The sequence below is a fragment of the Platichthys flesus genome, chromosome 13, assembly GCF_949316205.1.
Source record: "Platichthys flesus chromosome 13, fPlaFle2.1, whole genome shotgun sequence".
In the NCBI taxonomy this organism is placed as follows: Eukaryota; Metazoa; Chordata; class Actinopteri; order Pleuronectiformes; family Pleuronectidae; genus Platichthys; species Platichthys flesus.
Genome location: NC_084957.1, coordinates 3,722,350 through 3,748,182, shown reverse-complemented (window position 1 = coordinate 3,748,182; position 25,833 = coordinate 3,722,350). Strand labels below are relative to the sequence as shown.

The following is a 25,833-nucleotide window of genomic DNA, read 5'->3' as shown; positions in this document are numbered from 1 at the left end:
AGTGACCCAGTTACAGAGAGAATCAGTAAGCAGGTCAGACAAGGTAAACAAAGGCTAACCAGTACATTAACACCATCGATCTGATGTCACTCATTCTGAGCGGGTGAGGGCAGCGGCCTGATAATGGACCGAAAGTTGTTCACTGGTTCTGATCCAGTCCTTGAAAACCAATCAAACGCTTCCCTCAGGGTCAGGATGCTGTTACTTTTTATTATTGCTTTACTAATTTTAAAGTTTTAAACTTTGTGACCTCCCCTCTACAAGTAGAATCCCTTCCCTTGAACAGACAGTGCTTGTTTCCTTCAGTTGAGGAATAACCACAGGGGGCGACTGCTCACCCACCGACAGAGCCGCCTCCGCCGCCTCCCCCGGTCCCTCCGCCTCCGCCGGCTGAGTCGGTCTGACACACCGGGCAGCACTCGCCGTCCGGGATCGCCACCTTGTCACAGTTGGTCACGTCATCGCACTGGATCTCATCGCACAGGACCTGGCCGCTGTCGCACACACAGATCCGGCATGGCTCGGGCTTCCAGATGTCCCTGTTGGTGTACACCTGGCCGTCGGCCGTGCAGCTCAGGTCATCTCCTGGAACAGACAGGGGGGGGGGGGGGGGACACTCTCTTTTAGTTTATCAGATTTGTGTCAGTTAATTAAAAGCAACCGAGAAAACCTGTTTTCAATTATGATCCTTTTAAGGCTTAAACCAATAAACCAGGACATGAACTGAGACATGTGCCTTTGGTCCGAGTGTCCACATGCAGAGAATAAACCATACGTGTCTGAATCCTTTAAAAAGATAAACAAAGAGTGAAGCAGCTCTGCTCTCTGTTCAGGGGCTGATGCCTGAACTAACATGTCCCTACAGCCTCTGGGAAATTAAACTATTTAATCCTCCTCCCAGCAGCTGCCTCGAGGGAACCATCACTGAGTCACTGTCCTCTGTGTTAACACTGCAGGGTTTTATAAGATAAATATGATGCTGTATACAACATCTATATTCTGAGTGCACCGTGCTTTTCAGAGAGAGATTTTCTGCACAAAGACTGAGATGATCCAGATCTGGAATTCACTGTAAGTCTCCAGTGGTTAAACATGAGATCATCTCCTCCAGAGGCAGCGTCTCCAAAGAACTTGACACGTGTTCAAAAGACAAAACCCTGCAACCACCGACTGTCTCTCCCAGACACCTCATTCACCAGGTTGTGTTTAAAATCAACTGTGCACCCTCAATGTGACAAACTGTCTGACTCTAAACAGGATCCGAGCTCACATCTGTCACATCTGCAGACAGGAGGCTCCGAGGCCTTCACCTGTTCCCATTGCAAACAGCAGGTGGCAGCTCCGAGCTTCAGACAGGTGAGGCAGGTTGGTGTCCAGCCACCAAACCAGAAGCTGCAGAGCGGAACCTCACAGCTGATGGGTCATAGAAGTGGGTTTCATCCACAGAGAAGCTGCATTGAGGAGAACACAGACTCCAACCTGTGGTGGAAACCTCACTCACCTCAGTCTGCTTATAGTGAGGCCTCGTGCAAAAAGACGACATGTTTCATTTAGATGGGACAGAAAGTAGCTTTAACCTGTGACATAAACTTTAAGATGCATATTGATCATGAATGTTGATGCTCTTGATTGATCGTCTCTCAGGGAACTTGTCTGTGAGAGATGTGGAAGATACACACGTACACAACTCGACAAAGGCGACTTAGGAAACACAAACAAGTGTTCATGAAACATAACTGAAACATTTAGCAAATACTATACTAATCTCATACAGAGCACTATGTGTGGGTTTCTAAATTTGCATCATGTGATCAGACACTTTACGCTAATTACATCTGATCCCACAAAAATGTTCGACTATTGAGGTCAAACCCACAAACCACATTTCTTTTTCACATCATTATTAGTTAATTCTAAAATCTCTCAACTTGAGAAGTAAGTCGTTTAAATATCCTGTTTCCTAATCAACAGACAATTTTCATCAAATTAACATAAAAAACAAAAACCTCCACATATTGAAGTTCAAAGCTTCCTGGTGTGATTTTATCTGGCCTCAGTTTGGACTCTCATTATAAACGATAAAAAAACAAAGCAACATTCACACAGAGTTGATGCTGTGACTGTAAATCGCCCTGGACCCACAACACAGGCTCTTCATCATCCTTCAGCTGTGTGTACTTCAGAAGATCAACCTGGAGGTGTCTCAGTCGCTCTTGTTCTGTCGGCCACAAAATGTTTTACGACTTTTTAAAAAACGACATATTCCAGCCGGGAAGTTTCCTGTCTGTCAAACTACCGATTGACTGAGTTGTGGCCTTTTCTTTTAAGATCAGAACCTGAACTCTTGGTAATTTGTGATTTGTGAGGCCATTTTGCCAAAACTTCACACTCCTCAACACTTCGCACCTCTTTGGCTGCAGGGCCATTTTATCCCTTAATGGATTTTTAAGGGATTTGTTGCGAGTGTTTGAAATTTACTGTAAGAGAAGTAAGTGTTTTTTCTTTCTTCCCGGAGCAGCCTTAAAAACCCCACCGCAAGCCTCGAGGGGCTGGAGGAGAGGGACGCTCACTCTTTCCTCTCCTCTCGGGCTAATTCATCGCAGGCCTCACACTTTTCCACAGACACCATAAGAGCCACAGTTCAAATCGTGACAGCGGCGAAAAGCCCCCCCCCCCCGTCTGCTTGAGTTTCCACCAGTCAGCTTAGTGGGCAGACGGTTTCCTCTCCTGGTTTTAAACCAGAGTCTGCAGCTCCTCGACATGACTCATGTGTCTGCTCTGCACCGATCACTTCATCAGACAGATAACGGAGAAGCCAGCCTCCTCTCTGAGGTCATCAGGAACTCAACCGAGGTTTGGGGGGGGGGGGGGGGGGGGGGGGGGGGAGGGGGGGACGTTGCCACAGATGTGATGTAGTTGGCAGATGTGAGGAGGTAAAAAAGAAAAGTGGGTAGTTTATGGATTTTCCTTGACTAATATGGAAATACTCACAGAGCGTTTTGGGGGGAATCAATTGCAGCCAGAAGTCGGGGGGGGGGGGGGGGGTTAGAAAATGACCTTATGGAAACAATGAGTCATTTTAAACTGGATCTCTCATTTCCTGTGCGAGCCCAAAACCCACAGCCTCCATCTGACTCATATTCAGAAAAGATAGTGGCCATCGAGATCACTGTGAGTCCATCTCTTCATTTCACTGAGGGCAACTGGCCACCACAACACGGTTCATGGCGTGAGGAGCGCGGCCTGAGTCCTTGTCCAGACGAGTTACAGCTGCTGAGGGGTGGGGGGGTGGGGGGGGACTCTGCAGCTGCTTCTCATAATGAAGTCCTCCATAAACCGGCCACGCCACAAACATCACCCTTCGCCTATGAGCCTGAGTTGAAACAGTGAGGACGGTCCCCTCCCGGGCTCAACACGTCAACACGGCGTCCTCCTTCAAAAGGGGAGTCGCCTCCCTTGTGTTAGCCGCCGCCCCCTGCTGGCCCTGTCTGCAGTGAGGATCTCAATATGTCAGAATAAAACTCCCTGTCTGTTCGATGCTCTGCAGCGTGCAGGATCCGCTGCTCTATGTTGACAGGGCTTGAAATCAGACAGAGAGATCCAGTTTGAACACGTTCTTCACCTCGGCTGCCACTTACACAGCTCAGTATCTCCAGGGAGGGGGAGGGGGGGGCTCAGGCCAGGAAAAGTTGAACTGAATAAGCAGCTCTCTGATTGCATGTCGAGGCGTTTTCACATCTCCAGATTAAACCACAGTTATGATCTGTTCCCATCACATGATCAGCCCGGGGAGGATTGTGTGAAATAGAAAAACATATGCTGTTGCAATGGAAACGTGACCTACTGCACAGAGAAGGAGGTCTCTGGTATAAATGCCAAAAGCTTGACCCTGGTTGGTTCTGCCTCAGGCTGTCACCGAGGTGGGGGTCAAAGTTCAACACCAGGGCAGCCTCGACCCTTACAGGCATGAAACCATTGAGACACAGAACAGGATCTGTCTTCATGAGGAATATTCTTCTGACTTGTCTTATACTCAGTTATGTTCATGTTACTCTGCGACAACACACAAGCTCCTTGGATTTATTTAGTTTTCTGGATCGGAGCGGAAATCTGACGGCAAAGACACAAAGCTCATCTCAAGATTGTATCACAATTCACTTGGACTGTAAACACCGATGTTTATATCATCACAAAACCAGTTTGATTTTCCAACACAGCCGACACAAAGCAGGTGAACTCTCTGTTTATGAGTTCCTGGTCAAACATGTGCTTTTCACATCAGCTCAGGATGGATCCCGTTCACAGGCCCTTTGAGACAAACTGTAATTTGGGCCATTCAAATAAAATCTGAATGATTGATGACATCGATCAAGCTAAATAAAAGAAACACACTTCACCAGATGTGAACAGGGCTGGAACCTGACTGTCATCACAGGAGAAGGTGGTGTTACCACAAAAAGAATCACTGCACATAATCAAATGTAAACCTGTTTTAATGGCTGGTTCATGTAACAGCAGGTATGCAGTAAAGGAAAATGGGTGACGTCAGATGTTCCAGTTTACCAGAGCAGAGCGCTAACGTATACAAGGGGTCAGAGCTCCCTGGGGTTCGACATCAACAGAGCGCACGGCCAGATGTGAAAGATAAACTGTGGATCCTGTGTTCACAGAGGAACTGGGAGGCAAAGTGTCTCCCAGCACAATGTGTTCGAGCTGCTCCATTGGAAAACAACGAAGGAGAGATTCCGCACAAGCATTAGTGTGTTTCACTTAGAATCTGACTCTGCTGCTGCAACAGACACATTTATCTATACCATTATACATTGAAAAAGGTTAATTGTTAAAAAAATGGAATTAATTTACAACAAATCTGTAATTAAAAGGGTTTTAATCAAGCTTAGAGGGCAGGGGGAAGCTTTCCCATTCATGGTGTAAGGTCAGAAAGGAATTAAAATAATTCTATAGAATCAGAAAATCCTAAGAAAGTGTTTTCTGTGGATCATCCAGAGGAGCAGGGACGCTTTCTGTTAAAATAAAACCCACAAGACAGCTAATAAAGTTCCACTAACTTTCCAATCTAAGGTAGAAAATGTAATCATTTATTGCTGAACTCATCTTTTTGCCTTTTAGATTGCCCCCCCCCCACACACACACACACCACCACTGTCTCCCATTCATCCCACCGTCTCTCTGTGATCATGTGGGGGAACACGAGCATAATCACAGACGCTTGATGATGAAGGTTGTTGCATCAACACAAAGTCATCATCGTTTCCTCAGAGCAGGGTTGTGTGGCTTTTTTTACTGTCTGTAAATCAGCATCACACTCGTCTGACAAACACACTTTCGTGCACCAAACTACACACAACACAACACAACACCACACACTCAGCATATGGTCCCAGTTTAAAGCTTTTGGAATATGCCTAACCACTGACTCGCTGACCCGTACAAGTCAAAGAATGGACGGCACATGTTCAGCCACTGTCATTCCTGAGGTGGGGAAGGTCTCGGACTGGTTTTACGAGGCGTCCTATCGGTGGCGAGGAGAGAAAGCCCCAGAGGCAGGAGATTTATTGCCTCCACATTTTGTCTGACCTGCGTTGCTACAGCAGTTTAAGGATACTGCAACCCGCTCCTCAAACCAGATGGGGCCCGGGGCACTTCTTTCTAGATCCCACTTTTTCCTTTCACGTTGTGTCTTCTCATATCCTCGTCAAAGCTCCTTCCATCCTCCTTCCTTTGTCCTGATCCCTATCAAAGCACGCGGCCACCCTTCGTGACTTCGCCCTCACGCTCCTCTCGCTCCTCTCGCTCCTCCCTTCCTTGTTCTCCTTTCTGCTTTTCCTCGTCTCGTGTGCTTGTACACGATCAACAGCAATTATGTCTCTGCCTCTCTTTTGTTATTTTAAAGGCTCGGGGAGATGATGCAGCTGCTCGGCCATGACACCGACGTACGCTGTGTTCTCTGAAACCCACATCAGGAAGAGGGTGTTTCCCATAAATATTTACACTTTCAACTGGACAGCACATTACCAGGCCATGAGCTTTACGTTGCTGAGATTTAGCCAGTTCTCCTATTCTGTCAAGGGTAATAGCTCCTCCACAGGTCCATTCAATCATGTTCATAAAACCTTTAATTAAAATAATAGATTTATTCAACATGACATTTCACAACCTCTTCATCAAAAGAGGTTTGAAGGAATAAAAACAGGTGAGGGAGTAGATTCAGGGGCTCGGCGCCACAACATCCTGCAGAACTTTTCCAAAGCAGAAAACAAACCCATCGGTTCGTCCAACACACTTTCATGTTTGAAAAGTGATTTAGTGAAATGCAGCTGTGTTGCCGTCCTGAAGCTGAAACACAGAGCTCACGTTGTAGAGACGCTTCTGTGAGCAGAGAGCGAATCTGTGAAGAGAAAAACGTGTCTGGGCAGATGTTTGCTTGATTTGGAGCGAGCCCAGTATCATCTGTACGATGGAAACCATGACTTAACTCCAGGTGAACCACATCAGCTCGTCTCCCACTCGCCAGGGTTATTCATTATTACTGAGCTCGACCAAAAACATGAGGAAAAGACGCTCGGGTGGTTTCCAGTGACTCTCGCTGCAGGTACAAAGCACTGAGGACTCTGCATGACTCACTCGTATCTGAAGCCAAACAGAGGCTATTAATATTGTCTGGGGTGAACACTGCCGATATGTGAGCAGGGGGTAGGGCCTGAAAGTCGACACTGCCTGTGTGGCCCCCTGTGGTGACATCAGTCAGGCCTGACGCCTCAGGGGACACAAGAATATATCACTTTCCCTTTAAATGCGAAATGAAAGTCATTGAAGTTTTCTGCAACCTGCATTTTGTAAAAGCCGGGGACAGAGACCGAGGGGATGAGGTCAGAGGTCGTGCTCTGTTCAGTCTTGTTGGGTCAGTCGGGCCTGGATAAGAAGTGAACCAGATTTGACCCTCTGAAAATCACTGATTGCAGATTAATTATTAGATAATCAAGTGATATTGTCTTAACTTTAAAAGAAATTGCTGCATTTTAATGCCCATGATGTACAAAGATAGTTCAGGTAGTTTAGAAACTGGTTCTCCATTACATAAACTGTCCACTAGAGAGCAGTGACAAATTTACATTTGCTCAGAACGTGCTTTATATCACAGTTGTTTATATATGTTTATATAATATATTAAAACTTAGCAAAGATACACATTTCTCATCCTTTTGTTTTATTTTAAATCTCTCAAATAATGTTGATATCAGTAAAATCCACACAATCCAAACAGCAACTTAACTGTGGTAACAACATCTGTGACAAACAAAGTAAAAACTACAAATTAAGTCCATGTTGCAGGAGAAAAGTACCTTTATCTTTCCTAAGGATAAAGGTCTCAGTATAAAGCCCATATTATTAACCCAGACAGTACCCCGTCACATTAAGAGCACATTTTACTGGCCTAATCCTCAGTTGATCACTTTCTGAGTTTTGCTGCAGAGATTTTATTCCTTCAAGTTTGGATCACCAAAGTCTTCATCGTAAAGGCCGGGATGCAGCTGCCTTCAATTTAGGTGTGTCTCAAATAAACGTCTCCTCAGAAGACACTGTTAAAGTGTGTCTGGGCCACAGATCCGCCCATGAAACGACATATTACTTAATTAAGCTTCATGTTATGAACTAAATAACGTCCAAAGTTAATTGTAATAAAATCTACTTCAAAGTGTCTCTCTCTCTCTCACACACACACACGGATAGACACACACACACGCAGACACACACTTACAGACAGACCCAGATTTCTCTAATGAGACGTTTGCAGCTCGATATTGGACTTATATTGTTTTACATGCAGCCAAAGAAGTTGGAAGTTTAAAAATAGAAATATTATAAAAACGAATATATGATCAAATGAATTGGTTTTCCCAGGGTAACTTCAGACCAGAATATTAACATATGTACACACAAACACACACAAACACACACACACACACACACACACACACACACACACACACACACACACACAAACACACACACACACACACACACACACACACACACACTTTGTTGTTGTCTAATCAGATCATATCTGTCTCACATCTGCCCAAACATCCAGTACCGTTCAGGCTCTAATGAGGAGAATATAGTCCAACCCACAACTTGACTCAATGGCAGGAAATCAGTGAAACACAACTGTAGCTGAGAGCATTCTTATAAAGTCCAAGCGGGGGGGTTATTTCTTGCAGATGTGTCGCAGTTTGTTTCCCCTTGACTCCTCCTTTCTATCAGCAACAGCTGCATTCTTTATTCAACATGTCATCAGCAGCTGTGAGAGCCTCAGAGACGTCCTCTACCCGAAAGGAGAGAGAGGCAGTCTCACTTGTTTTCAACACTGAAGAGAAGCAAATGTGTTTCTACACTGAAATACCAACGCCTGAGAGTTTTCTTAATTCTGTGGCTGCACCAAAGGCGAGAAAAACATCAAATAATGCTTTGGTCCTATGTTTTGATTTGGTGTGTGTCTTATCTTTTGGATAACAGCGAGCTGCAGAGCCAAAACATGCACTCCATCAGAGGAAATTCCACTTTGACATGACTTCCTGTGCTGGAGTGGGACCAGTGTGCTGCCGTGCACAGAGTGAGGGGATATTTCCCCTGATAGAAATGTACCAATGTGCCCCGTGGGCTTCCCTCACTTCTTCCACTCCCTTTCAAATTCTCACTTTTATTTTTTCCAACTCTTATCCACCGTTCCTGCTGTGACTCCTCTCCTCCTCCTTCTCCTCTTCCTCCTCCTCCTCCTCTTTTCTCTCACACCCTGTGCTCCTCCTCCTCTGATCTTCATCTGCTTCTCCTTCATCTTCATCCCTCAAACCAGTAGTTAAAAAAACAGGATCATATGTTTCTCCTTTCCAGTCTTGTGTGTTAAGAGCTAGCACCAGGTCACATCAGTGGCTCCAAACAAGAAGAGGAGAAGGTTAAATAGAAATCAAGACTCCCAGCCTGTACTTAGAGCTGTAACTTAGCCCAGGTAAATAAAGACTGGCATGTTGCACACCACAGTGTAAAGCTGAGTAAACCTGACGTGGAAATGAAGCCTGATATGAACAGTAATACACGGTTATTCTGCCGGAAGCTTTTTCCTTATGTAAACGAATGGGGCTCTGCTTTTATTCTGAAGTATGTTTAATGAGTGTTTTGAGTTGAAATCCTGCGTTTGGATAGTTTCAAAGGCTGGAATCTGGATTTGTTGCTCTCTCGGTTGAAATGTTTTTAGAACTTTACACAATGTACAAACAATGAGAGGTCGGAGAAGTGCAGACGCTTGAATTCCAACTAAAGCTTGATTCCAAATCGTTCTCCCTAAGTCGGGCTCGGTCAGAAACTCTTCTCTGCTGCAGCAGCCGTTCATCCACTGGGTGACATCATGGAGGTCGAATGGCAGCCGTGAGTCACCGGCTACAAGCAGACGTTTCCACATGTCATTGGTCGAATGTGAGAAGTGTCTGTTTTGTGGGAACAGTGAGTGAACGGGGCAGCACAGACTCACATTGTGTTGCAAGGAAATTCACAGAATAACTGACTTTCCAACGGGATGTTAATGCTCATGACGGCCATTTTCATTTAACAGACGATGATCCAATTAAACAAAAGTCTGTTTGATATCTAGAATCTCCTCAGCTCATTGATCACATGTGATTTCTCTGCTTCTCGAGCTCATGCACGTATCGGCCTTGCGAACCCGATGAGTGGGATCGGAGAAGACATTTCTAGAAACATCATCCTCGCTGCTGAGATGTTGGCAGTGATGCAGAGTGGAGACGCCAGCTCTGCGTCTCCTGGCGTCTCCTCTCGGCCTAATATTTTTCCCCCTGAACATGAGCCTCCTGGTGAACATCCATGTTCTATGGGAGACCTTGGTACATTCACCGCTTCCAGACTTTTATTCCATTCTACTGGCTTCAGGGATATTCAGCACATAAACAAAAACCTTTCCAAAAGTCCCAGACAAATATAAGAACATGCCACGCAACACACTGCAGTAATCTGATTACTGTGAGCAGGAGGACCACCTGCATTCAAGACGTAGCTCAAGGTCCTTTGCTGCACTTAAGGCATTTCCCTGTTAAGTCAATCAGCTGTCCAACAAGTTGTTAAGGGCCTAAACATAATCTGGCACCACATTGCTAACCCCCGCTCACCCACCAACACCCATGCAGCTCCGCCGGTTCACCCTCACAAGTCGTAATACTCAACGACCGAGTCCACAACGTAGAATTTAGGCTGCAGCCCAACATGCAATTATGGCCGCCGGTCACCAAACTGTGGTGTGGAGACAAGTAGGTGTCTGAGGGTCGGACACACGGTGTTGTCACAGGGTTTATGAGGTGATACACCAAGAACAATGCTGTGTCTAAAAATGTAGAGGTCACTCGTACCTATGATCTGTAATGGAGTCATTTTTAATTACTGATGATAGAACTCTTCTTTGCTTCATTTGAAAATCCACTCAGCAGCCAGTGTAATCTAATTTACTGAATCGTTATCTGATCCTAACCTCGTTACCACGTCTCGTGAAATTGGACGATTTGAAAACAATCACAGCGCTCGTTGAAACTGTCACCGGGGGGGGGGCTGGGATCATGTGCGGAGCTGGTGCCACATAAGACTCAGACCTGCCAACCTGCAGAAAAGCTCCAGAGGCCAAAAGTCAACCAGGACAGAAACTACAAGCAGCTGCACAAACACTCAGAGTTCAGGCGAAGCTTCATGATGGCCGACTCGTCAGAAGCAGGCACATGATGACAGTCGTGTTTGCTTTCCTGGCACTCAGGGATGGACAATATTACTTTTTAATAGTTAAGAGGAATCATGTGAGCCTTCGTCCGATGACAAGAAACCATCAGTGAGTTTAGGGATGACTAGACAGACTCCAACAGCACTTTTATGATATACGCTGACTTGAGTCTGTAATATAACCCCGATGATGTCATCAGCTTTATTTTCCCTGGGCGACCCTAGAGCCGAGAGTCCAGGAGGAGGAGGAGGAATGAAGCGAAGAAGAAGGAAAACAGAAGGATGGACAGTCGTGCATCACTTCTCTGTCATCATGTGAAACCTGAGATCGCCGGACAATAAGATGGATGATGCAGGAGCCGGAGTGAGGAGACAGAGGGACATCAGGGAGACATGGCTACAAGTGACCATCCCCTGCTTCCAGACGGACAAGATGGGACGTCTCTGCAGCTCAGACATGAACCTGATTGGCTGAGCTGCATCTGTAATACATGTGACATCATCCACCTGGATACTGGGGGACCCTGCAACCCTGTGCACATGTGTATGTTATATTCTTATTGTGCAGCTTTAAGTATTTTGTTGTAGTAGTATTTACATCTTTACGAGTATTAACTTCCTTTTTCCTGCCTGTGTGTTGTGCAGCTGTAACAAAGCAATGTCCCTGCGGCTGTCAATAAAGTTCTTTTCAGATTGTAAAAAATGTTCCACTCCCTTCTCAGGCCCAGTTTCTCCTGCTGACAACTAAATTGGATGTGTGTGGGACATTTTTAACTTTGTTCGTCTCAGCATAAATGGGACTCAACACATTTAACTCTAAATCAACTGGAATTAGTTTAATCTACTCGATTACAAAACGTCGCAGTGGGAGCGCTGGCACTTTTTCAGTCAGAATGAAATTAAGACAATTACAGCGGCTGGGAAACCCGGCCACTCGTGCGTTTACGTGGCCCTGTCATCCTCCTGTCATCCTCCTGTCATCCTCCTGTCATCCTCCCACATGGACACGGCCGAGAGGATCACAGGGGAAGACCGGTGGGGAAGTGCCAATCAAGCACTGGGAAACCTGACAGGAGGAGCCCTAATTGCACGGCTTCGGAACAAATAGTTACTTTAACTTGAACCTGTGGAGGTGTTCAGGATGGGGGGCTGTCTGCTCTCAGGCTGTTGAGGAAGAACCTAGAGCCAGTGAGAACCACATGGATCCATGCTCCAGTCCCCTGGAACGAATATGGACATGTTATGTCTTACATCAGCCTTCCTTCCCTCCCAATTATCCTGAAGGCTAAAGCTTTTATTTTATGTTTTTCTCAATATATTTTCCAAATACTGCCAAAGCAACTGTTCTAACATCTGGAAGTCATCCCACCACCCCCCCCCCCCACACCCCCACCCTCACCCCGCACCTCCATTTGCTGACTGCAATAATTTGGTTTATAAGTGGTTCCCATGGAGCAGTCCTCACACCAGCTGCATTTAAAAACAAATCTATCAGCTCCAGTCCCCTGTGGCACCGGGACGTCCCAGGTCCAGACACTACACATCAGACCACTGAGAGGATCTGGGTCGAACTCAGAGTCCAGGACCGAGTGTGATCCCGTGAGCACGACCTACTTTTTTAACCGTGCAGGGAAAGAGGCGTGTAATCAAGTCATAGCTGAAAAATGCAGCATGTGTTTCCCATCAGAGCCGTCTGTGGACCTGGTTGAATTCACATGTTTGGACGTTTGGGCTTCGGTAGAAAACAGACCATTTGTTTCTCTGTCAGTGATGTGGCAACAACAACTGGAAGCAATTTAGGAGAGAGACAGAGTGAGCTAGCGTAGCTTTGGTTGATTTGGATTCTTTTTTCTCTCGGTGAGAGAGAACTTTGCACCAGTAGATTTGCGATGGCTATCAAATAAACCCTGTGACCATTGGGACCAGTGTAACTCTGCCAACGAATCCCAGTGAGCTGCTGGTTTCACAGAGACTGAGCGTCTGGTGGCTTTGATGTCCGGCACTAAGAGGCATCTTTGAAGATGTTTTACAGCTATGGAGGATTAATGTTTAAACACACACACACACACACACACACACACACAGACACACAGACACACAGACACACACTCAGGCCTGAATCTGTGTTTAAACTCTGGGCATAGAGTCGAATTTTCATGTTATTGGCGTCAGTTCCCTATTGCTAACTTTTTTTTGACTTTTTCCATGTTCATATCCCGACCCCTCACTCCACACCTCAGCTTCTTCCAGTGTACCGGAGCTGCAGGTTTTGTTCGAGGGGCTGAACTGTGTATTTATCCCATAATCTGTGCTGGCGTCACCATTTTCCAATTGTGAGCTTTAACGTCTGCTGCTTGATCTCATTTGCCAACTTGAGTTCTTCTGCGAGGGAACTTTGTGCACATGTGCAGGCATGTGGCTTCCATCCAGACCCGGATCATTGCATTGAGCAGACATTTGCAACATTTGCTTTAAACATGTTTCTGATTTGATTTATTTCGAATTCCAAAGCCCTCAGAAATCTGTCCAATGGTCCCAGTGACCTCAGCAGAGACCTTTTCCATTTAGGATCAAACTGAAACATTTTGGATTAAGACTTTTCTTCAGCAATAGTCCATTCGAGTTGCCTGTAAAAAGTAAAATGGCGCTCAACTGGTAATTGTAGCTCAGGGTCAGTGTTCATCAAACTGTAAGTGTTCTGAGTTTTACTGGTTATTCTGGGGGGTTCAGGATCCATTCTATTCACACAACTACACCGATGGCTAAAAAGTTGTGGTGTCAAATGCCCAGAAGTCTGCACATCAAACACCATTCCAGTCACACACACACACACACACACACACACACACACACTCACACACACACACAAGAACATTGTCTAGAGAAACTCTGGTGAACCACATTTTCCCTGACTCAACAAAATCCACCAACTTTCCACTGTTTGTATTCGGGGGAGATGCAATCACCTCAGCCACCACTGTTCCATGGAAAGAAGCAGGATCATTGCGCTGCTTCTCCTGAACAAACATGGACTCAGACGGTTTCCCAACAAGGGCGGAGGAGCAGTTTTAAACTCAGCCTCTAACAACTCTTGTTCTACTCAACACCAGCATGAGTTAATTCCCCCCCGCCTCATGTCAGAGCAGCAGAATGATGTGGAGGTCCGTGGAGTTGCAGCTTGATTCCAGGAAATGTTAAATAGGTTTAAATCAGTGTTTCTTCAAATGGGAGCAACAATAGTAGAGTTGAATAATTTCTTCAGCACAGTTTGAGACACATTATGGGCTCTGTGCTTCATTCGCCACAAGGTGGTGCTATATCCGGTCCCCTCTATCCCCCAACCTTCTCTGCACGTTGAACATAGAGATTAAAGCCACCTCATTTGAGTAAATGAAATAAAGAAAGAAGTTAAATTATCCAGAGGGGAGAAATATCTTAAAAATAATAAACAGCTCTGTCTGTGCTGCACTGCTCAACGTCGAACTCCATCAGGGGCCCCAGTCCATTAAACTCCCCAGTGCTCAGTGTGGGCCATGACATCATACATGTAGAAACAACACCGTCCCTGTGACGACACAGGACATCAAACACTCCAGAGGAGGGAAAAGAAAAGCACAGTTCAAGTAAAACAAGAACACTGAGGTGAGTTTCCAGAGCTCCGTGTTTCCAGCTGAGGACTTCAGGGCGCTCTCAGGAACTCAGAGCGTCCAACAGCATCTCATGTCTCCTCACATCTGCCCTGCATTAGCGCCCAGGCTGTGTTCCCTCAGAGGCGCTCGAGCTCCGCGGCTCAAATTCTTTTAGCAGATGTACAATGTAGAGCGAATGCGGAGGAGGGGTGGGGGAGGTGGGGTGGGGGGGTAACACTTCATGAATGTTTCCAAAGGGCTGGAGCTCGTGTAAAAACCACAAAGGTGCTCGTTTCCCCCCCTTCTCTGTGCCAGACGGTGACATCACCTGTGATCACTGACAGATGTCCACCAAATCGTGGATAACCACAGCCGAGCTTCTCTCATCTTCTTCTTCTTCTACTGTAAACTGCTCTTCAATGACCAAGTAGGGTTCGTCTACAACCCCCGACAATAGAGATGCAACTTCTCATGTTCTCCATTGTTTCTACATGAATTCACTGCCGTCCAGTAGAGAACAAGGCATTGGACAATAAGGTCGTCATGAACCAGCAGAATTAAGTTTGGCAAAATAAAACCAATACACAGGGTAGGAAATTAACAGAATAAGACTTATCCGAAGTTACTTTTTCCTTTAGCATTAAAAACCACACTTTGAGGAGTCGCTTTAAACCACAGAGACAATAAAGAAGCTGCTCCAACTAAAAACACAACTTCTTCACACAACAAGACAACGATTGAGGTTTCAGCCAACTTCGCACATTGAGAACCGAACAGCAGAGAAGAATCGGGGTCGGGGGGGGGGGGGGGGGGGGGGGTTCCACTTACCACTGTCCGCGTCTTGACATGTAACGATCAAAACCTGGGCTACGGAGACCACCAGAAAAAGGAAAGTCCTTAAACGCACAGAGCTCATCGTGTCTAGAAGAAAGACATGAGCCGTCCCGTGTGTGTGCAAAGAAAAAAGCTCCCCAAAAAAAAATAGAAAAGGTGCCCAGGTTATCACTGCACCACCATGAGGACCAGAGTGCCTCTCCTTGTAAGCAGCGAGCAGACCCAGCCCCGACTGCAGTGAGTGCCTTCTTTTTTTTTTTGTGTAGTTACAGCTTTAAATGAGAAGAATGCTGGCGGGCCTAATTTTCCTCCCCCCCCCACACACACACACCCACCATCCATCCCTCCCCTCTTTTGTCAGCCCTCTCCCATAACCATCCTCTCACAGGCTTTGAGGCTGTGGGAGAACTACACCCATGTTCACAAGTTTTCTCATAGTTTCCAGTGATTCCTTCGAGTCTCGTGTCGCTTCCTTTCAAAACGTGATCCGTCTTAAACCCTCGGAGCCACAGGACGTGAAAAGATGCCGGTGGAGAGATAAGGACGGAGGAAGAAGAAGAAGAAGAAGAAAGACAACATGACTTTGCTTGTCCCGAGATGTCCCTGATTTCTCTGCCTCTCTTCAGAAGTGGTTGCTAAGTGAGATCATAAAAAGGCTGTTTTACTGCCGTCTGTGGGACACCGAGCGAGAAGAGCAGAAAGACGAGACCGGGCAATTAAAGCAAGAATAGAGTTTTATCACTCTATTGTTTTTGAGATGAGAAATTTGCAGTTTGGGAAATGGAGCACACGAGATTTCTCGTTGGCTTGTAGAATCCGAGGAAATCATTTTTAAATTAAAACTGTCCTGAGTGACGACAAGAGAAAGAGAGATAAGAGGCAAACTGAGAACTGCGAGTCACCATGGGTGGTCCTGGTCGTAGGTGGTCATCCCTGAGAATGTAAATTTAGAGACAGATCTGAGGTCAGCACCTCTTGACATGTAGAGAACATGGACTCCAGCCACTGAGCCACTACGTCTGATGACACCAAACCAAGAATAGCCCAAACTTTCATTGTGACGCACCAACAAGGTTTTAAAGTCCTTTATCAGATTTAATGCACATCTTGACTCTGTGTTCTCTCATAGAGAAACTGCTTTATGAGGAATTGACACCAATTCATCTTTGGCAAAATTAGAAACATGGAGAAATAACAGCTGAATGGTGGGTCTGATCTGATGGACAATTTGTCACCGTCTCATCCAAATATGATGAATCCTGGTTCGGAAGAATGGGCTCTGAACACAAACATGATGTTACCATCTACACAAATAAAAGATTTTGACTTTGAAAACTTATAGAAGCCACAAAGTCATGTCATAGTATCGGCTCCATCTTATTTTTAGATGTAAATTACAATGAATCAAAGTCACAAGTCTGAATGAAACACATTCCACTTTTTGAAATGACACCAAAGTTTCTCACCCAAGCTTCGCGTCACACTTTGGACTGTACGACAGGAAACAGCTGTGTGTCGTGTTCACAAGGCGCTAAAAGCATCAGGTGATTGACTTTCAATCAGACAGGGTGTGTGTTTGTGCGTGTGTGTGTATAGAAAGAGGGGCTGGGGGGGAGATGGGGGAGGTGTTTAAGAGCCTAGAGGAGGGCTAATGAGAACGACAGCTGTTTTCTGGCCGGCCCTGCCCCTCCGCAGGTCGGCCAATTGAAGCTCCCTCCGCTTCAGGACTCACAAGAAGCATCAGTTGTATTTTCTCTGAGAACCGACGGGTAGAGGAAACATCAGGGCCGAGCTGTCACCGCCGGTCGCAGAGCGTTCGCCCAAAAACGGTGGGAGAGTAGGTGCTCTGGGAATCGGTTCTTGTAAATCATGGCCAGTCCCCTGTGGGCTCAAAAGAAGATTACTGTGCAAGTGATTTCTTCTAAAGTAAACAACATTAAGCTGCATCCAGCTGTGATTGGTCGGCTCGGTGGCATCGTCTATCCGGGCCGACTCGACGCCATTTGTGATTTGAGTTGAAGGAATGAACATCCACTAAGTGACACTCGGCAGCGTGCTGAAGCAAACAGAGACGCCAGAGAGTTTGTAAATAAGAAACTGGAAAACTAACTCTTCCATATTGAACCTACTGACAAAGCTCCTTTTATATCGATTTCACCTCTGAAAGCAAAACCAGAAAAAGGTGAATATTCTAATTAACCATCAGAATTGACGCTTTGCTGCAAAGTTCTTGGATTTCTCAGTGGATTATTATCACGTGAAGAAGAAACATGATATTCTAACTATTCCACTTGAAGGTTGTGTCCTTTTCTTGCCATTATTACGCTGTATATTGTAAAGTCATATATAAATAGTAGCGGGTATGAACATTGGGTTTATTTATAATACTTGCCTCAAACCCAACCTGCAGGTACTTATGTTATATATTTTTAAACCATGAAAGTTTTGCTGGCATGTTGCAACGTGCTCCTTGTGTGATCCGCTTCCCGTCCAACAGGCATCAATCTACAAAGTCCGGTTTCTTTTTACATAAAAGGTCGAAGTTATGAACAAATGTCAGGTGCTGTCATTATCCTGTCACCACGAACAGTAACATGAAAAAGAAGGATTATTACTTTTTCAGATTTTGGAGATCATAATCCGCTTCCTGCCTTAAGATCGTGACTTCTCTCCTCTTGTGTTCGGACTGAATGAAACAGTGCAGGCTGGAGAGGCTGCAGAATATCAGGTCAAGGTTATGAATAATGTGTATTTCCACACAGAGCATGGAAAAATAACTGATTTATCCCAGTGAATACTATAATGTACCGGGTTTGAGGTTACAGTTGAGTTGCTATATCCATTCTACTTCTGATTAGTACAAGGTTAACTAAATACTGTGTGTGTGTGGTAAAATAAAACATAAAATAAAACGTGCATAATGCAGGGGACACAGCAGACTACAAAGTTTACATCAGTCAAGCATAAACTGATTATCTGCTGCAGTCATCAGTTGTTGTTTGTTTTGTGCCATGACTCCTTTAGCACAACTTTTTGTTGCTGTAGATAAAAGACACACACTCAAACAGTAAACTTGTGTACTGATTTATTCATTTTCATTCAGCTCATTCATTTTGTTGTTTTCACTCATATTAATAACAATTTCTTCAAGTTTCTTGTATCATTGGTTTGAAACTAAAAGCTTAGTTAGAGGAGGACTGATACTTCATGTATCTGATAGGTGAAAATATGTCTCAACACATTTTGTCGACTGCCGTTGAAATCTCCATGTTTTGTTTCTCCTTTGTGTTTCTGTCACTTGCAGGTAAGTGTGACTTGATATTTCTGAAGTCTGAGTTGTGTTGACTCAGGCTTTATTCCCTGAGACTTGAAGCGGGAGCCACCTGCTGCCCTGTAACCTGACGCCTGTTGTAGAGCAGATATTTGTGTTTCTCTCAACCCAGATGTAACTCTGCACAACAAGGATCCCAGTTCCCTTGGTTTTATTCAAGTTAAATGCTTTAGCCAGAGTGACGGCACAAAACTTTGTATATGAACTTAAAATAATGGTTTGATTCACACACATTTGTATGAAATGTAGTCAAGTAGAGATTTGCATACCAGTACTGTTTACTGGTTACATCTTAAACCAACAATTTTGGACGAGGCTCCAGTAGAAGGAAGTAGATGACAATAACTGGCTTCATCCTCCATTTCACTCCAGCGTCTCCTCCCTGACTAATGAACTCCTCCTGGTATGAGTTTTTATTTCCTTGTAATGAGGAGGAGGAGGAGGAGGAGGAGGAGCGTCTGCAGAGTGGTGGTTTCCCAGGACTGCCAACCCAAGCCCTCGTTTCTATGAATTTGCTTTAACACGTCACACATTCTCCTCCACTAATACTTGAAACACCTTGATATGTGTCATCAGTACTTTGTGGTCTGACGTGCTCGGTGCACATGGATCTGATGGTGTTGTGATAGACGTAGACGACAAGGAGGCTTCTCTGACACAATCTACTGTAACTCTGGCTTTGGATTCCACCACAGAATGGAAATAATTAACATTGTCTAAGTCACCAAGGCTACGCTTGACAAATATCACGATACACAGCCTCTGCAGACGGAGCTCCCACACCAGCAGCTCACTATCTGCCCATTACCAGGAACTGGTATCATTTCAACCTGGACTTTTTCAAAGATCCCATTTGAATCCACAGACTTCTACTCTTGTTGCTGTCGTGTAAACGTTGCTATTGGACCGGACAGGAAGAATGTGGAGCAGATGGGACGCACATGAGGCCCATTGTAAAATGCAGACCTCTGTGTTGTATATTTATATATATATATAGTTTATGATCCTGTCAGAGATGAAAAGAAACCTAGATGACGTTCAGCTGCACAATAACAATCTTATCTATACCAACTTTATTTATAACAATAATTTGTGAAAACATTAAAATACATTTTGTAAAGGGAGGATTCAAGGGAGATTTAAAGGGGAAATGTTGAAAGAGTCCTGGTGGTCAACAGAAAGACCATTAACAGTGTAGAAAGAAGAACCAGTGTGTCCGGTGACTCTCCAGCTTCCAGTCCAGGGTTCCCACCCACTGGACATCAGGAGTGGCCAGCTGTGCAGAGGTGAGACAGGATCCAGTGAATCCACAACTATTTCTGTCGCTTGTAATTCAAGCAACATGAGCTCAAAGTCTTACAGGAGAGTGTGTCCATGCTGTTATACCCATATTCAAATATCACAGCCCTCCTTCTCTGGGATGACAAGCTTCTCCCCACACCTTCCAGTGTCCCTGTTGGTTACTGACGTGGTTCGGTCACATGTTGTAAGAACCAGTTCCTCTCAGCCCGCCCCTTATATTCCCAGTTTGTGTGTGGCGATGTAATCCCCCCATCTTCCTGCCCCAGGTCCTGTCATCTCTCGCTCTGACGGCTGTCTAGTAAAGGTGCAAAAATGCTCTATAAATAATAATATAAAAAAATCTGGATTGGTTATAGTTATTGCTTCATGCAGACTTTTCCAGAGTCTGGAAGCTCTGACCACAAAAGTATAAATAATGTGTGTTTGAGAAGTTCAAGAGGAAAGTTATTGGCAGACTTAATGGTACATTCCTGTGTATTACAATTCAAAATGGAGGTTGGAGCTGAGCCATGAACCACGATGGATGTGATTGGAGGAATCTGATCAAATCAAATCTATCTGGAAACCTGTGTGTCTTGGACATCTGAGCCGAGCTGCTGTGTTTTAGGGGGCGGCTGTAAACAGATGTGTTTTTAAATTGAGCAGATAAAAACATTAATTACTTTTTTTCTGTTTGCAAAACAAAGACACAGTTAAATTGTGAAAACAGTTTATTTTCCATGAGTTTGTATTTTGACTTTGAGGCTTTTGTTTTGCATTGGGATCCACACGGTGGCAGTTTGACATGAATCCAAGTGAAACTGAAGCAGCTCCAGGAGAGAAGACCCCCCCCCCCCGTGATGTCTCCTGCTCATACTGACGCCTGGATCCACCGCTGCCACGGCTGGGATGACTCCCCCCTTCCTCCCAACATGTATTTTCACGATCCTGGCTCATCTGCAAAAGTCATCTCGCCCCAACCCCCACCCCCCCTCTAACCCAGAAGACTTCTGAGGCCAATACAATAAAGTTAATGACAGGAGACAACTTTAAACAAGAAAATGTATTTTCCTTAAAGGGAATTGCATCAAATGTACAAAATGTACAATGGTAGATTTGTTCGGGTGAAACTAGAAATTAGAAAATATACTTATTGAATCAATCAACAGACTCGGACAGTGTTTTTAATTGGGAATAATGAGCCACCAGGGCTGAATAAATAATGTATTAGCAAAGTTACATGACTGCTCTCATGTAAAAACACTATGAATGTTTGCATTGCAGGTTTTTTTACTATTCACCCCCCCCCCCCCCCCCCCCCCCCCCGTTTGGTTTAACCGATGCCTGCGAGGTCCTGTAAGTGAGGATTAAACTCTTCTCACCCTCAAGTGCTTCTTTGATCATCTAATCCACAAGTCTTCTGGCCTGGGGGGGTTTGTTGTTCTTAGCATGTAGCACATTTCCTTCGAGTGTAAATGCAGGAAACTTAGTAACCTACACCGGGGGCCCCTCCTCTAGGGCCAACATGTGAACACCGTGCGCTGCAGCCGACCCCGGGTCAGCGTACTATACCCCAAAGAGAAATTAACTGTTTCCTCCCACTTCCTGTTTAATCCTCAAGAGAACGAGAACACAGACCGAAGGAATCCTCTGCCATGACACATGTTCCATAGAGAGGATTTATTCACTATCATCTAGATATTATACAGTAGACAACTCACTTTGGGACGGCAGAATTATCGTCCTAAGGAATTCACATCAGAGACATGTAGCACAACATCAACATTTCTGTTTTGAACCATCGAATAAATAACTTTTTAGCTTTATTTGAGGGAATGTTCTGACTCTACTGAATACTCACCAGCTAGCAGCTTACTGTACGTCTGTATTCTGGTGTTAGACAATTGGCATGTAGTCAGTAAACAAGTTTTACTTACTTCTACTGATGTCTGGAAATGTAGTTTCTAAGAGTGAAAGTGATATGCTGGTGTTCTGGACTTTTGGTTTGTTTTTGTGGATCTTTTGAAGGACTCATATTGTGTTAACAGACTTTGGCCTTGTTGTTTTCCTTGCTTTAGTCTTTTATCTGTTTCTGCACTATTTGAGTTTATTTCCTGCTTTACTTTGATAATTATTGTTGTTAATAATTTCAGATCACTTCACTTCCTGTCTTTCTCTGCCTTACCGCACCTTGATTAATGCTACTTGTGTGTTTACTTTGTTTTCCTTTGCTCTCTTCAGTTCTTCTGTGAGTCCACCAGCATCTTCCACGTGAATACCAGCAGCCGTTCCCCCCCTCAGGTGACTGGGCTCAGCCTTGAAGACGGGGTGAGGAGTTCAGACATTAATCAGAAGAGGACAATTGAGGTGGTTTGGGGTTTTAAATCAGGAGTCCTCCTGGGGCAGTTGGACGTAGGAGGTTTTAACTGTGCAGGCTCAACCTGGAGAAGATCCCTGCAGGGATTACATTTCCCATCCGGCCTGGGAACTCCTCAGGATTCCTTTAAGAGGAGCTGAAACTCCTGGCGAGGGAGGAGGACATCGGGGATACCCTACTTGGCCGGATACCTGTGCAACCGGAGCCGGGAAACGTTCACCGTGTGATGTCTGTATTTGGGCTCTCACCTGTTATGAGTCTTGTCACATTTTCCCTGTAAAATCATCTCATTAAACTGTTGTTTTGAACAAATGGAGCAACAGGTAAAGCCTTTTCTTTCCATTTAAAAAGAAAGCAGTGACATTTAGAGAAGAGGAGCTTTTGAGAGAGTGGGCAGCATTGTTAACCTCTTCCTGCAGATTTGTGAACTGTCTGAAAAAGCCCAGTGTCTTGTGTCTATTTACCTTCCACTGTTCGTTTCTCCTTCGAACAGTGGTGCTGACTTTATATTGGTAATGAATGCTCTTAAATAGGAGACGGTCCAGGAGCTGTTGGAACAAGTCTCCACAAACCTCTAAAACCGAACACCCAGGAGGAATGTCGGAGACAAATGAAGTGAGAAAGCCACAACACAACAGTCATCAATCAAAGTCTCACAGTCTCACAGGCAGAGAGCAGGTAAACTCAGGGATTTCCTCTGAAAGGTGGCAGGACAGTTTGCAAGGAACCGAACCTGCAGCCTTTAGTGTTGCTTCCAGACATGCGCTGAACTCCAGATACTCTCCCGACATTCTGCAGAGGGGGCTGTGAGCCAGCCTCCAAGCTAATCGTCTAAATGAGCCCCTGGAGGATTCACCGCCAGCAAGTAAGTGTGTTGGTGACGTTTGTAAGGAACATAAATACCTCAGGATGAAAAAGCATTGCCATTCGCGTAGAAGATACTAATAAGGATGCTGAGAGCTCTTCTGTAGACAAATCCATGTGATATGTCCGTCACCTGAACACTCCAGAAAACCTAATACAGTAGAAACACATATGTCTGCCTACACATATAACTTGTTACTCTGCTGAAGGCAAATAGGAAGCTGGGAATTTGCACTCCTCCTTGAGGCCTTCAGCCACTCGGTGGTTGTCTCCTCTAGGAACCACCAGGGAACCGGAACGACCAGAGCAAATAAGTGGTGTGAAGGTTTTCAGAGCGGCCTAATGCCGAACCACATGTACATTTGGTTTTACATGGTTGTGGGGAAATGATTTGCACCTTGTGGAAAAAGTGAGGAGGACTGAGGCCACTGAGCATGAGTCATTGGCCAGCTATCTCTGAGGGGGATGGAAGTCCTGCCTCCGAGCGCCGGACTCAGACATTTGTTTACTTTCCAGACGCAGCAGTGGAGAGGCACCAGAAGGGGAAACTGGTGGTCGAGATATAACCTCACACATCTCACTGGAACAAGTGATAAAACATTCTTACGTTCAAATGTCTAAGGGTTAGTGACACTGTAGACATTGTTCTTTTTATATTTGCACAATGTTTTAAAAGATAATTCTGCATTTGATCGTCACCAGACAAAAATTCAAGGGAAATTGTTCTGGTGCAAGTGGGAGGTTAGAGAAGTAACCATTCATTTAGTGTTTTTTTTGCCTCTGTTGACTGATTTCCCATGAGGCCACGGCTGCTCAGACGATGCAAGCGACTGGGGAAAATATGAAAATGTCTCAATAGCTCAACCAAATCTTTGACTGCTCAACGTGACCAGCCACCGCAGAGATTCACAAGGACCAAGCAGTTTGAATTCACTCTTCACTTGAATTCTGACTGTGAAGTTTGAAGTTTTACTCCAGACAAGACTGAGTTGGTCTTTACTCATTGCTGCCCACAGAACATCTCCTCCTCAGCTCCTCCCAAGCCTCCTCCTCAACACAGATGTGGATTTAAACATGCAACTAATGATCCAACTTTCTACCTTTGTTTTGAGAAGGTTAGTGCAAAAATTGTGGGATTTTATTTTAATACAAAAACAATTAAAAGCTTTTATTGCAATGAAACATGCAGGCGTCAGTCCACCTCTGTCACCCTAACCAACTATTGGATGGAGGCCATGGAATTCTTGTGAAGAATCATGTTGTCGCCTGTTTGGTTGGTGACCCCCCCCCCCCCTTCACCTTTAGCATCAACAGCAACCATCACATGAAAAGCATCTGCTCCAAGGCCCTGAAGGATCAATCCATTGTGTGGCTGTGGGTGAAAATGGGAAATGTCTTGAATCAACTGCCATCTTACTTCTATTCTGGTCTCACAGGACTCAAAGGTGTAGTCTCTTAGTTCCGGTTGGACTCCAGGTTCACTAACTCGATCATTTGTTTGTGTGATCGGCCGAGGAGTTTGCATTTCCACTGATTTATTCAACATGATCAATATATATCATATATTGGGTTCGTATTGATACTTCGATGAAGATCTAAATGCAGGTAAATCCAAATTGGTTCACCTACTTTTCTTTACTATGGCTTAATCATAATAAAGACTTTTACCATTTAAGTATAATACATACTATTGACCTGCTGGTGATAGATGTTAAATGACCATTAGTTAGCAGGACCAGTGCGTCGCATCTTGACCATTAAGACAAGTTGTCTTGGGAGCTACTGGCACGAGTTACATGAAATTGGATGTGGATTTTCATGATCCCCAGAAAATCGCTCTGTGTATTTGTTAACTTTGTTTAGTTTTTTCGTTACCCATCTACTTGAGCAAAATAAATGTTTTAAAAGCTAAATCAGAAAATGTGAAGCCTTAACTTTTCCAGCCAAAGTATCCCACTTGAAGCCTTCACCGTGAAGCAGGACTGGACTTGAATGTTTGTGATCCCAGCCGAGGCTTTATAAAGTCTTAGAGCTCTTTGCATGGCCCCGGGGTTTGGAGCTCTGTTGTCAAAATGTTTGGAAACTGGCAGGAACTTGGCCATGCGCTGATGTTTGATGGGGGCTCAGACTGGACTTGAGGAGACGAAGACATACTTGAGCTCAATCTGATGCTCTATGATCAGATTGAGATGTCCCAGAGGCATCATGGAGTAAGTCATGCAGCAACAGTTTCAACGATGAGAGAAGCTTCCAGAGGATTAGAGAAAGTATGGCACTCGTAAGACGGGCAGTTACCTCGTTTTCTCAGCAGTTCTCATAAAGCTATCGAACAGATGCATGTTCTCTTCACCCTGAAGTAACCAGTGTCTATCAGATATCAGCAAATCAAATCAAAATCACTATGCAATTTTCCCTATCTGTGCATTTCTACAAGTTCCGGGGAAATCTTTTAACCCCCCAAAAAGTTCACATGGGTATGACTTCATGTAGGTAAAGGAACCTTTGGACTTGCAGTGCTGAAGATCCCTAATTGATCAAGCACTTTTCCAGGGATTTTTTTGTAGTCATTTAGTGTAGTTATTGTGTAGTCTTCTGCATTACTGCCACCTGATGGACTGGAGAGGAACATCTTGTTGTAGACATTGGTTGTAGGCTACACACATCGTCAAAGTTTATAATTGAACCTTTGCTCAACTCATGAACTCACTGCCCACGTCTATGAC

The 25,833-nt window shown here is 44.8% G+C and overlaps 1 protein-coding gene across 1 annotated transcript in view; it reads right to left on the bottom strand.

Moving 5' to 3' along the window:
- Nucleotides 1-15,493, bottom strand: part of col5a2a (collagen, type V, alpha 2a) — a 32,382-nt gene extending 16,889 nt beyond the window's left edge. Inside the window, exons 1-2 of the mRNA XM_062402692.1 lie at nt 15,252-15,493; nt 343-585 (exon numbers count right to left, since the gene is read on the bottom strand). Coding sequence (XP_062258676.1) covers nt 343-585; nt 15,252-15,339 — 331 coding nt within the window. The 5' untranslated portion in view covers nt 15,340-15,493. The remainder of the gene's footprint in view (nt 1-342; nt 586-15,251) is intronic.
- Nucleotides 15,494-25,833: the final 10,340 nt, after the last annotated feature.